The following is a 19687-nucleotide window of genomic DNA, read 5'->3' on the forward strand; positions in this document are numbered from 1 at the left end:
ATTTGCAATATGTGAAGAACAATTTCTCGTGTTGCAGTATCAAACTTGTAACGGCATGGGCACTAGTAACTCGGCATGGGCGGTAATGATAATGATTCTCGATAATTATCGATTATCGATAATTATCGACTTTTTTATCGAAAATTATCAAAAAAATATCGATAATCGATATTTCAGTCCGAAAATCTGATATTTATCGATATATCGGTATATTATTATGAATTTTCAGATAAATATCGAAATATCGATATTTTGATAATTATCGATAATTATTAAATTATAGATAACGATATGATTAATCGATTATCGATAATTTTGAACGTCTCCCATCCCTACTAGTAACGGGTTAAGACATGTAACAAAGTCTGTCGTTTTGCCAGCGTTTAGCTCATTCTTCAATTTATGAAACACGCAATTGTGCTAAAGAAAACTTTTTGCGTGATATATTCCCGAAAATTTTGGTTTAAACATTCACAATCCATAAGAGTCAGCTCGTATCAAAACTATCAGATGAGTTGAGCATGATATCACACATAAACAGAATGGTTTATATAACAAGCGGAGTCAAAGAAAACAACATCGTCGAATGTTTCACTTTACAGTTGGCTTGCATTATAAACGATACAACTCATGGAGCACATTTGATATTTTTTTTTGTTTTGTTTGACTATGAATTGGTTTATGTGTTCACACTCAGGATTTTCATTCTCGCAAAATATCAAAGTTCAATCTTCCGAATACATTAATTCTCCACCGAGAAGGAGCCTTTTGCAACATAATACGACTAATCCGGACCTGAGGTGACGTCAATGTTCACGAAAATAATATACCCAAATAGAATATGAAATTGGTTTTTGATTTTCAGAGCAACAAAACGATTTTTTTTTAAATTACTATTTGCATATGGCTTGTACATTAAGAAACGGGATTTGTAGAATTGAATGTACGAATTTAACTGATATTGTTTTAGCTTGAATGCTGTTTGTGATGACGAGATTGTTAATTCGATATATTCAACAATGTTTTGCTTGTCTTTGAGTCCAACATATTTAACAGTATTTGATTGTGATACAACGAGCAAGTAGATCATTGTTTGTACATAAGAGGTCACTCAAAAAGTACGCAGGGTTTATCAGAGGGAGGCTTGCGCTCTATACATTTTCTTTTTTTTATCTAGTTTTGCGTGCAACGGGAGTATGAGGGTCTAAAAATTGTTCTCTCAGCGTGTGTACTGTTTCATTTGTCCCTAATAGAGTCTTAAGAGATCCTCTCACATATTGATCCAAATATAACAATATTTTTGGATCGATAATGCTTAATGCACTGTCCTCAAGAAGTGCTGCCTGATTCTATTTTTGATGAAGACAATTATTTTTAACATCAGCAATTATTTAAAGGTTTTGTTGTTGTGAGGACATACGATTTTATAATTAAAAGCGACAGCTTACACAGACGGTAAAGTCCACTCTACGGATATGTGAAATAATAAACTGTCGGAATTGTAGATGCCTCAATGAATTTAAACCGTTCATGAATATGTTTATCTTTCAACGTAAATGGATGTTCCTTTTTTAGAATTGTGTAAGTAATTTCGTTCTTTAATTCTTAGCTCGTTTGCTTAAAGTGCTTAAAGTCCACCAAGAAGCTATATGGGTCACTATATATATGTATGCATGCATGCATGCAAAGACAACCTATTGCGTCTTCGCAATAAGTGTAAATATTCACCGATGCCAGTAAATGAATCATTGTGTTGCACAAAAACAACAATTACACTAAACTGCGGAATTTATTTATTTTTTTTTTCTTCAATTTTTTCCACTCCTTTCCTGTAAACAAAGAAATTTCTATTTCTCCTACAATTGAAAACATTTTTTTTCTGTTTATTATTATTATTGTCGAATTGCAACTACGTATAATAATTTGATAAATTTCAAAGTGATGATGATTTCGATTAATTCAATATTTATAATCGTTCACAGAATAAAGAAAATGTGGTTTGTCTATTACGTCTTTGGTGATACGTACAGAGTCGAAACGTTTCGTATTTTATACACATTAACAACGCCGGAGAGAGAATCTCCATACGAATTTATGGAACGGAGCGAAGCGAAGTTTTTACGTCCAATGTTTGACGTCACAACAGAAATACTAATTATAGACCCAGACAGAGATAATATTGCTTGATCATATGTACACTGACAAAGTACAACGAAGCCTTATACGACAAGAAATTGGGTTGTTTGAATGTAAAAATGTGCGCTACAGAAGGGCAATTAATTGTCTCATGGACATTATGTTCTAAAATATTATTTTGTCTACAAAGTGTTTCCCATCCCCACGTCTGGATTTGCACATACAGATGGAAAGGATTGTTATTATAATCACAGTGCTACGGAACAATATTGGCTTGACCGAGCCTCCTGTTTATTCACAGTGTGATGTGAATTCGTAATAACTGTACGAAGAGATGTGTTATGTCAATATCTAATTTTCACCAAAAACGTATTGCAGATGAATTTTGCAAAAAGATACCCAGTGTCTGTCTCCACAAGTTTGTTTGTGTGCGGTAAAAATGCGAAAAGCATTTGAGTAATAAGGAAAAAGATTAATTGTGTCACCACTGAGCACAGGCTAACGCAATTTTACTTCAAATATACTAATCGCATCGTTGAATTTTAAAATAAAATCGTAAAACAAACGAATCATCAAGTCGATAATGTAAGCAATTGAGTAATTAAGTATTCCTAACAATGGTTTACATTGTCAAGGTCGATTTCAGTGCGTTAGACACATACTTATGAACTTTGATTCCGTTCGCATTTCAAAAGCAATTTCATAGAATTTTTAAACATTTTTTTTCGTATGTTCAGTAAGCAATTATTACATCGCCCTTGCGACACGGAAATTAAGTAATAACCGTACACCGACAGTATACTATACACACATATCATCGTAGTTTTATTTTCAATGGGCGAAATTAAATTGATAAACATTTACTCAACAAGAAAAGTGCTTCAGACCGATAGAATAGTCGATTATTTCCATATAAGGGGAACAATCGAGACATGCCGCGCTATCATAAATGGAATAAAGATATCGCTCTTTATTCTGTAAGTGAAAACATGACGACAGACGTCGGGGAATGTCAAATTCCTCTAACAATTCAAGGACGATTTAAAGTAATTTTAACGTTAAAAGTGATAAAAGTTGGAGATTAATTATTAAAATGCTGTCAGAATAGCGGAGTGTGGAGAAAAATTATACCAAAGTGGGAAAGTGAGTAAATGTGGCCGAAATAATGACGGAAAATTCGAAAGTCGATGTTATAAATTTAAGTCAAACTTATTATTTTGTTGTTTTGTCGATTTTTACTAGTGCGCAAAAAAAAAGAATTTTCACAACTTGATGCTACCATTCTGTAACAAGTTCACTATAAATTGCGGACTGATTCAGAAGCGAGGCCTGCAGAGAATAAATTACAGTCGAAGGCAGTCAATTTTCAGCATAAATTAGCTTCAGCTGTTTTTCAGCTGATCCATACAAACAATCAGCACCGTTTATACGTCTTTATACGGTTTTACCACTATCATGCGCGTGCGTGTAGCAGCTTCAACCGTATAAACAAGTATAAACCGTTTTGATTGTATGTGTGGATCAGCTGAAAAACAGCTGAAGCCAATTTATGCTGAAAATTGACTGCCTTTGACTGTACGTACTGGTCTGGAGATTTTTATGATGACAAGAGTGATGCTTGCATCTCGAGTCGAAGGCGAGGGATGTCTTTGCAGATGTCAAACAAAAAACCTTCAAACCATTACGGAGCATATTTTACTCGCAAAGATCTGTTATTGACGCAAAAGGAGTTTCTGGCGTGTGGCAGCGAGTAAAAATCATTTTTCATCCAAACCCATTCATCACAATATTGACATGCGAATACATTTTATTTGTAATATCCAACGTGTCGGCAAAATACAAAGAAATGGGAAATATTATAAAAACGAAGACATGCAGGCAGTTCTGCTATTATTATACATCCTGGTAAATTATTGATAAGAAATAATTTATCATAAAAAGTTCACAGACCAAGGTGTGCCTAATTCATGAATAAAACAAAAGATTGTAAAAATGCACAAAAATATATTGAAATAATATCAATAACCACCAACGCTATAACTGTCCGTAGTAATATACTAAGTAGTAAGAAAATAAAAACAAAAAAACGGCGAGAACTTTTAACATGATCAATTCGTTCAGCCTCAGCGCGAATAATTTAGCTGAAAATTATGAATGGTATTGCTTTAATAGGTGGCTCATATATAACTTGCAATCGTATATATTATAATATTCGACTCGACTTGGTTTAATGTGTACAATGTTTTCACAATTTATTGTGTTGTTGATATGACCAATCACGATATTTCTCAAATATTTTGAATTTGTGAGCACGTTGTTGCTGGTTGTTTTTCGGATGCTAAATAAGTTTATGGTTCAACTGTTTAACAGATAAATAAACTGAAATGAACTTAAATAATAACCGTCTTTCCTATCGGTATATATATGTGACGTGACTGGCATGTATACAGTGGATAGTATAGTGTGTTAATAATCGATTCAAAATATTTTTAAGTTTTCCCATTTTCCGTATAAAAAAAAATGAATGGGAACGATAGTCACATCCTGCGTTCAACAACAAAATGAACTGAAAAGGATTAAAATTGAAGAGAAGAATAAAATCTATTGACTTCAACAACATTGTATAACACATGTGCATCATCTGTAAAATAAATCATGAGTATAATGGAAGAAAGCAGCTGGTAGCACATATTGCCGTTCATAATTTCGGTAGTTCATAATATATCAGTTAGTTTGAATTTGTTTAGAATATTTAGAAAATTAGCACTCAAATTGTACGAATATTTAGAGGAATTACTGGAGGCGAAACCCCCGTGACTGGTTAGTACGTCTATTTCAGTAGTTACTTTTCTAGTTGCTCATCGAGTCACTAGCTCCCATTTACCATGCACAAACGTACATACTGTAATTGCAACATATCGGCAGGAATGGCAAAGCAAAACTTCCGCCTTGCATTATCGCAGTAGCTAATCATTTAATTGGTCCCGTGTAACACATAGTTAACAGAAAAGAAATTGAATTTTATACTCTTCAAATGTAGCGCGTTATCGCAAAAAAAAGTTTTGTCTGACAATGATAAGCGCACATCAACTCGTAAATAGAATTATGGAAAAAATTAGGTTACAATTCGAGATTAGAATCTTTTGACTATGATTTTGAACCGAAAACGTTTTTTTTGTAACTAAGCGAATTTGGAATTCCGTTGTGTAGATGTAGACATGCACAACGAAATGGATAGAAAATTTTTGTGTTGAAGGTATACTCTAATTTACTGTTTAATTAATAAAATACTTTAGACCGATCAGGGATTTAAAGTTAGGAACAGTCATAGGTAGGTTTGGACATATATTTTGGAGAAAAAAATGAAGACACTATGTCACCGCAACTATTTGTTAAGCTAACGGATAGACACAAAGTAGACGTTTCGCGTTCACAGTATATACATAACAGAGTCACAGTCGTGTTCTTACCACAAAAATACTTAGGGAAAACGGATCGATTTTTTTAATGGGTTCAAGGTTCAGTTGATTCAATTTTGAACACCCAAACTTTTTTTGTTTTTCACAGACGGCAAGTACATCCGCAGTTTTAATATATAGTATATTACTTCATTATGGAAATTAAATCAAATTTTGATCTAATTATTTTCGATAGTTTGATTTCAAAATCTATTACTTCATTTTTAGAACATGATTTCTGCGATATAAGACCTCATCAGTCAAAGCTTGTCGTTTATTCTGAAGTCTGAAGTCGTTACCGATAAGAGATGATAGCCGTCCGCAACAGATTAACAAACAATTCAAACCCAACACGTTTCGAGGCTGAAAAGAGTGTGTGTGGTTTGAAAAAAAAAATTGTTTCATGTAAAGTTCACCTAAAATGAAAAAAAAAACGAAACTCAAGCATTGGGATGTAAAAATAGAAAAAAAAAGTTGTGCAACGAATTTTTAACCAGCATCATCGGACGCGGTAATTTTTCTCGTTTACGAAACATCTTGGCATAACGAAAATCATGTTTAGTAGCTAGGGCCAAAATTTCAAGTGTTTATGAGATAAACGTGCTGTTGATACTTAACACACTATGAGGACGTGGATCAGCAAATTGATTAAAACAATGAAAATGAACGAATGGAAAAGATTTGAGGAAAGGGTCCGATTATTAAATCAGTGCGATAGGTATCGACGTTCAATGGTTCAATATTCTAGCAAATTTTATGCAGCATCTACATGCATTTACATAAGACGATACCTTTTGTGCAGTTTTTTTTCTCTTCTTCTTAACTCAACGCTTTTCTGTTACCGTAGTGTTGGAGAGTGTGTTGTAGCTGCTATTAGGAAATGGGTGCATATGAACCACATTCTTTAGACACAGTTTCAAACGAATAATGCCGTCAGCAATATTTTTTAATTACAGCGAAAACGTACGTTTGAACGGATTTACGTAGATAAACAACATATTTAACTAACCCAATTTGCATATTTGATGCTTCAGGTAAACGAAAGAAAATGTTCACAATTACTGGTTAAAATCTACTGCGTTGTTACACTCAAATCGGTATAGGACAGCAGAAGCATATTCGTCACAGTATTACCAGTACGCCAGATGAAATTTTGAAAAAAAAAACTTGTGTGCGTCGTCGCTGTTTTTGTTTTGTACGTACTGTAGAACTATAAGCCACCTATACACACATGATAAGTTAAACAAAACATATAACAGCAATAAATTTCTACAATTCAACCTAATACCAATATATTGGCAAAAAAAGGCCAAGAAAACGATTTTTTTTAAAAATATTTATGTCAGACTCCAGCGTAAGGATTTATTCGTCCTTTGTACATTTACACTTAAAGAAACTACAACAAATGGGCTGAGCAGAATATATTTATGCGAACAAATATGGAGACCATGTCAGATGGAAAAGTAAATGATTATTTGGGTACTAGCCCTACTAGCTGGATGTTATTGGCATCTTTTAGGAAACGAATCTATGAGATCTCAAATGTGAGGAGATCTTTTCGTGAATATGTGTCCGGAAAGATCAACATTAATAGTTTCATAGTTATTGTCAACTAAATTAGCCCCGGTACGGTGTACAGGTCTGTTAACGCATTTTTTTCGAAAATCTAAATTTCTTCTATGTAATGGAAAACGAAATTTTTGCAGAAGGGAAATAGAGAGTAGCATCGTAATAACAACGAACAGCTGTTGTTAGATATGTGAATAAAACATTTCATTGAGGCACACAATAGAGAGAAAAGTAAAGGTAAAGCTTATGGTATGCTGGGTAGACGAGATACATGAATGAGATCATTATAACTACAATTTGTGAAACCGTCGACATTTTATAAATTGGATAAACAGATGTCTTTGGGACTTAAATGCCACAAAATAGTTTTCTTACTTTTTTACATTTTCTGTTCCAATTCATTCCACATCAATTTTTCAGTTGTCAAACGTTTAACGTTTGTTACATCATTGGCAACAATGTAAGTTAGACGAATGGGATTTAGAACGAAAAGTATTCTATTTGCACATTTTTACTTAGACAGTCTTAGACAGACTTAAGATAAATGAACCAAGAACAATAGAATAAAATCCTATGTACTAGAGGGACCTCTTAAGAAAGGAAAATTAAACCATTTCGGTACACTCACACAATTACAATATTCTGGTCAACTATCTTTCTCTCCATATACGATTTATGATACTAAAAGGGAAAAAGGCGAAGATTTGACGCTTTAATCGTACGAAGAATTTTTTTTTTCGTTTCTTATAGTCCCTCTGACCTTTTGCTTTTTCTTTTGGTTAAGAAATCGTCAAGATTTGTCATTATGTGAGAGTAAAGTCCAGAATTTCATAAGACTAACAAGGAAGTTGCCGAATCTATTCATCAATGATTCATTTGCCTTAAGGCATTTGATTGAGCTGGTGTTAACTCTCGGAAAATTATCATTTTTAGAACTAAAATTCCCATCCTTCCAATCTCTAATCTCTGTGTGCGGTTTCTTCAGCAATCCGATGAAAGATACTTCGGTTGCAAGTTTGATGCTGTAGGTGTGCTGTATATGCCGAAAACTGTTGAAACCCTCCAAATGAGTAAGAGGATAAGTAATAAAATTCTCTATACCTGACGAACCGTTTAGAATAGAAATGAAATCTCAAACAGAAATGTGTCACATTTGTAAACAGAGGTAAATTGTTTGTACACAAAAAAAACGTTTCCATACACTCACACCATGTATAATTAAATACATAACGTTGGCATAGTCGAAGTATTGGATATTTACTCGAAATGCCTGTCGCAGATTTTTCTCCATTTACGACAATGAAAGGATAAATATGAACAACAGTAAATTCAGAATTTCTGTGCCTAAATATATCGTACATAAATTCGCCTGTCTTCGAAAAGCAAATAAAGCATAAGGGTTTAGAAATAGGACAAAATGCTAATTTTAATTACGAAAAAAAATGTTATTCGGATTGGTATTGAAAAATGCATTTACAAACTATTGCACATGCATAAATTGTGTTTCTTTGTTGTCTGATCACTCTCGTGGTCGTATCTCATCGTCAATCTTGCCAGCCTATATATCATCCAAACAGGGGGGCAACTCACAAACTAACAAAATCAGACAAAAAAAATCTTCGCGCGATTCTTGTTGCTCACGGACACGGAAATTGCAAATCGAAAAAAAAGAGTTCGAACTTCGTGACATTCAACTGCGATATCCAATTCAAGTCGAAAAGTTATCGCCGATGCTCAATTCCGAAGCGAACAAATTTCATGATGACAAAACTAAACACGAAAAATTACGTCACGACGATAAATATAAACCTGAAAAATCTCCACCACACATCACATCGACGATTTGATGATATTGAACATGAAGAGCGGCGACGACGACGACTGGTACTGTTTGTACGAACGGTGTCGGATTAATTTTATCCAAAATTAACGGATCCCAGTTACAAGTTCTATTAATTTAGATTAATTTCGGTTTTTTACATTAAAAAAACTTTAAAACACGCGCTTTCATGTTTGTGATGTAAAATTTTGATCACTTACACAAAATAAATGGACAAAATTTACAAACGCAATAATAATGCGCGTATCTTAAAGTTTAATTTAAAATTAAATCCGAATTAAATTGCTTTTAATTAAGCGACTAGTCAGGATTTCGATCAGATTCGACCTGATACCGTCCAGAACCGACAGGTTGTACGTGGAAATACAACTTGACAATACAATAAAATCATCGTCATCGTTTGTGCGTTGTAAACAATCCGAACGACGAGGAGAAAAAAAAACAACAAGAATTTTCAAACGATTTTCTATTCGAAAATGTTTTTTTTTTTTAACTGTAATCGTCGACTTAAATATTGGCGAAGTGGCGAGAGCCGTCGTGTGTTTGTTATTCTCAATATATAAAAAAATAGGTGATCAGAAAGGCAATTCACTTTTTGCGTATCAAAATAATTCTGTAAAGTTTACTTGGTTAGGTATTGGTGATATGATTCATTAAACATTGCTACTATCATCGACCACACGCACACTAATTATTAGTATTAGCGATTTAAATATAGTTGTTTTTTTTTGGACTTTTATGCGAATACGGAAGTTAGTTCATACAAGATTATAGTAGGAGTTCAACATACCTGCGATTGTAAGGTCACATCTTCAACGGTACCCGTGCCCTTAAAAAAGTCTACATTTAGCTGATCGAGCGTCAATTTTTCCTCCAGAAATTGTCCCAAATATCGATTAAGCAAATATCTTAAAACTTTTTTCTTCAGTTCTGTCCACGTCGGTAGCAACCAGGGTAGAGGCATAATGGTTTTTATAACAATTTTTTTTTTATTATTTATTTCTGTGTCACTTCACACTATTTTGCTTTGTTTTGAAATTTTTTACACGAACACTTCGAATTCGTATTTTTATTATTGGCACCTAAATAAGTAGCACAAAATCACAAAGTATTCAACATTCTCTCAACATTTCCATCGAATTTGATTGAAAATTTTACCCGATTTATGGAAAATTCAACATTTTAATTTTTGTAAATTTTTTTCGTTGCTGCGTACAGCAGTCAAAATACGAGTTTATTGTTCTTGCAGAAGTATATTTATTAAATGGTTGTGTGTGAAAATCACAAATCATATGGTTTTTGGTATGAACCAGAAATGTCAGAAAAGTGTTGAGATATAGAGAGCACAGCGACATCTGTTGTTTGAATATGCAATTCTAAATTGGCTGAGTGAAGCGCAATTTTTTAAATCTCAAGTCAAATTGAAAGTATAGAATTTGAAGATTGAAGCATTTTGATATAATATAGGGAACCCATGTAATATCAATGTATTGAAGTTATCTCAGAATTTACAGCTTTGTTCACCCCATCGTCACGGCGACTAGAATCGTCACAGTAGGTGATTTTTTGTATGAGAACCGCAACTTCATCAAAGTTCACTGGCAAATCCACGCAAACTCACGGAACCTAGTTTCGGGTGAATATAACTTTCATAACATTGACCACCAATTCAAATTCAATTTGTTAGATTTCAACACATGCCAAAACTCAATACTAGACAACGCAGTTCCAGCCAAAGTATAAAAACACTGAAGGTGATGCAAACCCTCAGCGGATTGGAGAAATTACGTATCCCGACTTGCAAGTGAATTCATTTTTGTAATGTTGCCTTCGTCATATTTTTTTGTGACTAATGTTGTTGCACCTGATAAGTAAGTTTGTAAAGAATCCAAATGAATCCAATTCACTTTACCACTATCTGAGACTTGACGCAAACGAATTCAATATGTGTTTGGGAGAATATCCCACCAGTATTGTAGAATTAGTAGAGTGACCAGAGCAGAATTTATGCAATCGGCTGCAGCCTTTTGCCTCTGGATTCAACACTTGCTCTCGATTATACTGACACTATCCATTACATACAAAAAAAATGTCTTAATTCGTGCCACCAGCATATCATCCATAAAAGCTGCTCGTTTTGCCTCTACAAAGCACAGCCATAAAACAATAGCAGATCCGGCTGCTCTGGTTTATGGTAAAATAGTATATATTTCGTAACTATTTCGTCTTTTTTAGCGTGTGAGAAGTTAATCGAATACGCTAAGGGCAGCACACACTAGCATCTAATGTCATCGGGAATACGATATTTCTATTGTTTAAATCAAGGCTGTAAACTTTAGGGAGGTCACGCAGATCGCTATTTTATTAGATACGCGGGAACACACCACTTCTGAAGATTTTACATATAAAAAAGGTTCACCACATCGTCACGGCGACGAGAATCGTCAAACCCCAAAGTTTACTAGATGCTAGTGTGTGTTGGCCTGAACAACGACTTTTGGATGCTACATGCGTCGAAAACCGCACTTTTCATGTTTCAAGCACTACTTTCAACGCCCTCAACATGAAAAATCCATTCCATAAATCGGAATCAACAAAATTCACACGAAAACTCTACTTTTCATCTTTTTATACCTAATCATGTAAAATACTATGAGTCCGTTCAACGAATAATATTTGTCATATCCGACTGAGTCGCACTTTCTTGGTCCTAGGTATGAAAATTAACTTTATCTCCTGTAAGCTGATATTTCATACATTACGCGTTTCTGCATATAAACACAAACACATACATAACCACAGCCTGTACGATTGGATAATTCACACATAACCCTCCTAGGGTAAATTTACTTTCCATCTACATATTTGAAAGAAAAAAAAATCGCGATGCAATTGGTGTCGGTAGTGGTTCGTTAGTCACTTCTACATCGATCAAATAATCAGAGTAGTCGGAATGATGTGATTTGAATGAAATGTTGAGGTGGATAGTATAATAGTATATGTGTGTGAGTAAGTAAATAAAGGATTCTCTGTATGATGTTTTTTTTGTTGTGAATGCGTTTTAAAACAACATGCTTAATTAATTAATTTTAAATCCAAATTTTTGTGGTTATTTCGCTAATGTATGAAATATCAGCTTGCAGGAGATAAAACATTGTTCTACCTTGGTGTATATTTCTCGAATCACTTCTTATGTACAATTGTATATACACTCGCTGGCGCTCGTTATATACAATTGTACATACGAAGTTATTCTCGAAATATACACCAAGGTAGAAAATGTACTATTATTTTCTCTTGACAATTTAGGCTTTTCGACGTTAAAAAAATGAGTGTTCGTGTTAGGAGCAGTGCTTTGATAAGGTTGATTCAAATGGACATGAACAGTTTTTGCCTAAATACTTCTTGTATTATTTATTTCGAATATGCATTTGATTTTGTTAGTCAACAATGCAAATTTGAAAAAATACGCCAAATTTACTAGAGGTTCGTTGTTCTTGTACAAACTCGTGCAGCCGTTTTTAGAACAGTTTGTAGCGTTCGATTTGTCATACTGGCTGTACTGGCGCTAGGAATGAAATTGTCAAACTAACACACTGTTGTGACATTCAGATGGCGTTGAAATATGTTCAGTGTTGACGGCATATACATTTAAAAGATTAATAGACGTTGCGTATAGAGGTGGCGTTTTTTATATAGTCCGAATATAAACACCAATCAAAATAATAACAAAATAATAGCCTCTTGTTTCATTGATTAACTCGGCAAGATGGTTACCGTTGTATGTACATACCTTTTAAATATTACGAGGACATTAAATATTATGTACCTGTGTCCAAGTGTTTATTTGAACGAGTTGGTGGTGATTGTGATACTTAGCCGAAGGCGCGGATCATAATCCAACTCGTCAAAATAGACATTTGGACATAAGTGCATATCATTTATTATGTGTCGTTGATAATCCCAAACTCCCTCTCTGAGCTGATGCATAATGTTAGTCTTTCTTAACCACACAGAGACATATAAATTATTATTTCCGTTTTTGCCTTTTTACAGGATGACGACAATTTAGTTTGAGAGTATAGACTTCGAATTCGGTGTAAAAACTGTAAATACTTTTGTTTGCCCTAGGTTTCGGTGTGAAAGTACTTTATTACGCTCTAGATGTGTAATTATGATACGAGCCGCCAGATCGAGCGTCATTATAAACATTGTGAGCTTAGTAAAGTACTTTGCACCGATATTCATACAACGATTTGTGGAACAGAGACATCTAAAGTTCGCAGTTTTTGAACATTATGATGCTGAGTTGCATAAAGTAAATTGAATACAATTCGCCTCGGATCAACAAAAACCACACGAAAACTCTAATTTTCATCTATTCAACCTTGTTACGTAAAAGATTATTGTTGAGTTTGACAAAAGACATTCGCCTTTTACATGCTACATGTGTCGAAAACCGTACTTTTCATATTTCAAGCTCTTCTTTCGACGCCCTCAGCATTTAAAATCCATTACATTCTGGATAAAAATAAATAAAAGTCTCGTTTTCGTGATCGTGTTTGGGAAAATTCACACGAAAACGAGACTTTTCATCTTTTTATCCCTATATATATATATTACACACTTGTCACGAAAAGGTCGAGGCTTGCCGGATGTGTACTCTATTTTATCACATAAGCGAAAACGAGACACCAACATAGAACTGAAGTGTAATTTTTGAATTATTCTTCTAGTTGCTTGAAGTGCTTGAAACATGAAAAGTACGGTTTTCGACGCATGCAGCATGTAACATACTATTCCATAACTAGGGACGAAAAGTATAGTTTTCGTGTAAATTCGGTCTGTCAGAGTCAGAGGCGTAGCTGAATTCAATAAACTTACGAAAACGAGACTTTTCATTTTGGAAACTTTGCCAGAGCCGTAACAGTCTATTTTGTGTGTAATTGGTGTCGATATATTTTTAACTTGTGCTGTTCAATAGGGGCTTTCAAATAATACCACCATTACCACCATTTATCACAGGAAAACACGAGTTTACATTTTTTACCCGAGCTATGTATTTCTCAGCTGAATAAATGTTACTGTCGTCGAAACTTCATGACATCAATAAAATATTGTATCGTCCTTGTATTTGTTCCGATTATACCTTTGACAAATTTATCCTTGCAAAAAGTTGCTTGCATAAATAGTTCACCGTATTTTCGAGTGACTAATCTATAGATGAAATCATTAATTCGAGTGCAAATCGTATTGTTACTTTGTAGTATTGTTATAAACTTTGCTATTTATTGCCAGTTGTACAATACGGAAATTATGCTAAAATAAAATGAGAATGTGACGTTGATAGGTATGTACATCTAATGGAATTTATATTGACACAGTTTCGACGGGTGCACCACTTCTGGAGAATTACTCAAAGGCTTTGCAAAGTTCGAATATGCTGATTTCCACTCGTACACAAATAGAGCACTGTGTCATAATGCTTATGAGACATTACAATTATGGAAAGTTCTACATGACTGGTAAATTAGCAGTGAGTTAGCAGTTCGATGTCCAAAAATTTTTAGCTATTAAACGAAATGATCCATTAGAGCCTACACGCAGTCCCTAAAATAACTTTGATATACTTAACTAGAGCTAGATCAGTTACATTGTTAGTACGAACTATACATTGATCCGTTGGTCACTCGTCGCACACACACACTACACTCATATTATGTTGTAATTTCATTGACTCGGTGCACATAGTTCTTAGTTGCTATGAAAATTCTGTCTAGGGTAAACATGGGCTAAATTTATTTCACGAGTAAAAAGACCGGTGTTTTCGTTTGTACGTTATATTTCGAACTAAAATAATAGAGCGGTACAAAGCATTGATTACATGACTTTAAGAACGTCGTTGACTCTACCAACTATCATGAAAAAAACATTCAGATTATTCTGAACATACTCCCGGCCAAGACATTTAAAATCGTCTTCAAAATAAACTAACACAAAAAATTCAAAATGAAATGAAATTGGCTCGGAAGATAAAATGAAAGAAACGAAAAAATTGACTCAAAAAATTCAAAACTAAAGTCCGACATCCAATTCATCGGAGCGCAAAAACGGCAACCTGCAGAGCTTATGAATCGGTCTAGTTAGAGTATGATGTTTGCATTTCAAGCGAACTGTAACCGCCCGAACCAAATTGTCGCCTCCTGGATGCACCTCGATAACACGGGACCAGCGATCAATGTAAACGGGACCAGCGAAATCCACTCCAGTAAAAGTGAAAGATATCGACGCTTGAACTCTCGGACGCGGTAATGGAGCCATTTGTTGTTTTTGCTTCGTGCTTGACCACTTCAGACACGTTTTGCATCGATTCTTAATAAATGACCGAACGATTCGTCGCGAATCAAAAATCCAGTAATGTTGCCTCAAATATTGTAACATCAGCTGAACGTTACCATGCAATGTATGGATATGAGCGTCGGCAATAAGTAACTGAGTCAAAGAACCATCATTCGGCAAAACAATCGGGAACTTTTGGTCGTATGAAATGTGAGCATTTGTTAAGCGGCCTCCGACTCTGATGACACCTTCTTGATGATCGTATTTTGGATTTAACTTCCTTAGCTTCCCACGGCGAACGGGCTTGTTTGCTCGTAATCTCTTCAATTCTGCACCAAAAGCAGATTCTTGAACCACTCGGATCCAAATCTTGAGTGCATTTCGCAACTCAACAGCAGTTAGGAATTGAACCGAATTCAGATCTGTGTTCGGGTGTCTGGACATGCATTTCCTCAGTCCCCCATGATGCAGGTTTTGTTTCCGCAGCCCCCAGACTGGCTGCGCTGATGATTGACACCCTCCAGATCTGTCGGAAATCCTTTGTCGTATGTTCGTAACGAATCGCATACACCACGCTGTTATACGCACAAGTCGTCGCAATGATGAATATCGTTCCAATAATTGATTTCTCGGATCTACTGCAACCAAATTCATGATTGACTTCTTCTTCATGATATCAGTAGTTGACAATTGCAGTGGGTTAACTGTGGATGGCCATTGAGACTTGGCTTCACTAAGCCAACTTGGTCCTTTCCACCACAACGGATGCGACACCAATTGACTTGGCATAATACCTCTCGACGCACAGTCAGCAGGATTTTGACTCGATTCAACGTATCCCCATTGGTGGAATGGTACGATATCCAATATTTGAGCCGTTCTGTTACCGACAAACTGCTGCCAAGTTCCAGGACTTTTCTTTAACCAACCCAAGACAACTTCAGAGTCAGTCCATCCATAAACCGAAACATCGGCAACCTTTAACGAAAGCAAAACTTTCTTTAACAAACGACTCACCAATAGTGCGCCACAGAGTTCTCCACAATGAATCGTGATTCTTTTCACCGGAGCCACCTTCGTTTTTGCAGCCAACAATTGCACCTGTATTGTACCATCTGGATGCTGAACTCGTGTATAAACGACACCAGAATAGGCGAGACCTGACGCATCGGAAAACCCATGAAGCTCAAATGCACCAGATCCAATGTCATCCGATAATCCAAAAAATCGAGGGATTTGGATTGACTCCAACAGTGGTAGTTCGCCATGAAATTTGACCCAACGCTTTCTTATGTCATCTGGAAGCAAGTCATCCCATTTCAGCTTTGTTTCCCAAAGTCTCTGAAACAATATTTTAGGGATTACGGTACAAGGTGCCATAAATCCCAACGGATCAAACAGTTTGCTAGCATGTGACAGAAATTTACGCTTTGTTGTTGTACTCTCGACTGGTGGCAGTCGAACCTTGAATCCGAAAGTATCTGTCGACGGTGACCATTGAATCCCAAGAACTTTGACAATTTCATCCTGACTGAACTCGATTGGAGAGCTTTGACGATCCTCAGGCGATATTTCTGTCAAAACATCATCGAAATTCGACGACCATTTCCTCATATGCATACCACCAGACTTAAAGATGTTGTTTATGTCTCGAATTTGCTTTATACCAGATGAAATATCCTTGCTACCGGATACCAAATCGTCCATGAATAAATCCGTCATTATCGGCTCATACGCTAACGGAAAGTTCTCTTTTTCGTCTTCCGCCAGTTGTCGAACTGTTCGAATTGCCAAAAACGGCGATGATGACATACCATCTGTTACGACACGCATACGATAAGTTTTTAGTGGCTGATTGACATCTTTACGCCATACAATGCGCTGATAATCCCTGTCCTTCTTATGCACAAAGATTCGGCGATACATTTTCTCTACGTCGGCCATGTAACAAACTTTATGCTTTCTGTAACGGACAAGAATATCGAATAAATTAGACTGCAATTTGGGACCAGTGTGCAACAATTCATTAAGCGATACACCAGTGGACGACTTTTGAGACGCATTGAACACCACTCGTAGAGAGGTCGTTGAACTTTCGCGTAGCACTGCGTGATGAGGCATGTAAAAACACTCGCTTGTTGACTTTTGTAAATCGGTTTCTGATACCAACTCCATGTGTCCCAATCTGACTGACTCATCCATAAACTTGTGATATTTCTCTTTCAGCACTGGATTTTTCTCGAAACGATTCTCCATACGAATTTGACTGGAAACTGCTAGTCCTCTTGAGTAACCCAGTTCTTTGCTTTCTTTGACCAACTTGAATGGCAGCCGAACAACATAACGACCAGTGCTTTTTCGGTGATGCGACTCTTCATAAAATTTTTCACAGGCCAATTCGTCAACCGACATTAAACTCCTTTCATCGGGTTGAATCTCTTCAATTTCCCAAAATGAGCGTAGTAATTGCTCCAAAGGAAAACTCATTTGATGAATATTGATGCTTGGCATCAAGCGATTCTCTGCGTTGTACTGACCAGACAAAATCCAGCCCAAACTCGTATTTTGTACCAAAATGCCACAGAATTTTTTCACACCGTCCAACACAACTTGACTGTACACATCTCCAGCCAATAAAACATCAATTCTACTCGAATCTTCATACTCGGGATCGGCCAATTCGATTTTTGGGAAAAGCCTGCAAGCTTCGGGAAAAGCGCCGTAATTTGAATGCTGATATCGAGTAACAGTGTCTACTAGCAGCGCTGTTGTCTGAAATTGCGAATCGTTGATCCTTGAGCCAAAACTAAATTCAGCGATTCCTCGTCTTGTTTCAATTTTTTCACCGCCTGCCGCAGTCAATGGAATTCCTTGATACACCTCTGCTTGTAACTTAAGTCTCTTTGCAGCGAACGTTGATATCAAGGACATTTGTGAACCTTGATCAAGTAAAGCTTTCAAAAATACCTTTTTTCCGGAACCAAGATTAACAACAATGACAGCTGTCGCCAGTAAAATGTCTTTGTTTGTGTCAATGATGTGATCCACGAGATGGTTTGCAATCGATGCTGATGATGATGAACTTGACGATGATTCCAATGCTTGAGTCGAGGAATGATTCGCTTTTTTAACCGTTGATTCTCTCCTTGGGACAGACTCCAAATGTAAAAGCGAATGATGAAGAAGCCCACATTTGAAACAGGTGCGCGTCGATGCACATTCATTCAACTTATGACTTGGACTAAGACAATTCACACATAGATTTGCTGATTCTACCATCTTTCGTCGCTCTTGAGGATTCTTCTTCTTGAATGTAAAACAGGACTTCGCTCTGTGGCCTCCCTTGCAATAATAGCATTTGACATTTGCCTTTTCAACACGCTTGTCTGACTTCGCGTGACTCTCTGATACGTGACACGATGTCCTTGCTAAATTCTGATGGGATGGTGTTCGTTTTGAGTCTGGTTCACCTCCTTCTAGTATCCTGAAGCGAGTATTCAAAAATTCTTCTAATTTTGTCCACTCAATTACCGCTCGTTCATCGCCTATTAGCTCGTTCCACTTTTCCAAGGATAAAGAATCCAACTTTTTCACAATGAGGAACACCAGCCAATCGCTGTATTCGGCCGTCGGACGATTCAAATTATTTAACTCACGGATCGATTCCATTGTTGTATCTAAAATCAACTTGATGCCATCGGCGCTACCAGTAGCGTTCGGAATTGAATAAATGTTCTCCAGAAGCTCATGAACTACTAATCTGTCGTTTTCGAAGCGACCTTCTAGAAGATCCCATGCGGCTTGGTAATTGTCGTTCGTTATTTTGATGTTCTTTATCAACTTCGAAGTCTCACCGACAACAATCGTCTTTAAGTACGATAACTTCTGAACGTTCGGTACTTTAGGATTATTACCAACCAGCGATAAGAATAAATCTCGAAATGACGGCCACTCCAAATAACTTCCGGTAAATTCAGGTACTTCCATGCGTGGAACTCTTAGACCAGAAAAATCATTTCTGTTTTGATTTAAATTGTCTCCTTGCGGTGGAGGTTGCGGCTCTTGTTGAGGTTGAAGTGCCTTAATTGCTCGTTTCAGCTTTGCTTTCGAAGCGAGCACCAATGCCTCAGTGTCTGAGTATTCGATAATTTCGAAATCTAAATTTTCCTTTCCAGTTATTTCTAATATCGACATGTGAACGTCTTCGAATTTTGTAAACAACTCGTTTAACCTGTCAAACGCGCTTTCAAGCTCAAATACATCAGCGCCATCTGGTACTTCGTTAGCGATCTTAGAAATCTTTATTATCGACGATTTAAGCACAGATCTTTTAGTGGCCAACGCC

General features: G+C 36.0%; 2 protein-coding genes across 2 annotated transcripts in view; both read right to left on the minus strand.

The window, feature by feature from the left end:
- LOC119068223 (autophagy-related protein 2 homolog B) overlaps window positions 1-10280 on the minus strand; it is a 25376-nt gene extending 15096 nt beyond the window's left edge. Inside the window, exon 1 of the mRNA XM_037171721.1 lies at window positions 9794-10280. Within this exon, the coding sequence (XP_037027616.1) occupies window positions 9794-9967 (174 nt within the window). The 5' untranslated portion in view covers window positions 9968-10280. The remainder of the gene's footprint in view (window positions 1-9793) is intronic.
- LOC119068224 lies at window positions 2649-19687 on the minus strand. The gene is made up of 2 exons (XM_037171722.1): window positions 15001-19687; window positions 2649-2659 (listed from the first exon to the last, which is right to left on the minus strand). Exon 1 carries the CDS (start codon window positions 19534-19536, stop codon window positions 15079-15081), a length of 4458 nt encoding a protein of 1485 aa, XP_037027617.1. The 5' UTR covers window positions 19537-19687; the 3' UTR covers window positions 2649-2659; window positions 15001-15078.

The sequence above is a fragment of the Bradysia coprophila genome (genome assembly GCF_014529535.1).
Source record: "Bradysia coprophila strain Holo2 chromosome X unlocalized genomic scaffold, BU_Bcop_v1 contig_173, whole genome shotgun sequence".
Taxonomy (NCBI): domain Eukaryota; kingdom Metazoa; phylum Arthropoda; class Insecta; order Diptera; family Sciaridae; genus Bradysia; species Bradysia coprophila.

Bases quoted from the DNA above. Each gene is read 5' to 3' on its own strand.
- LOC119068224 (XM_037171722.1), bottom strand. From the start codon at position 19,536: ATGTCGATATTAGAAATAACTGGAAAGGAAAATTTAGATTTCGAAATT.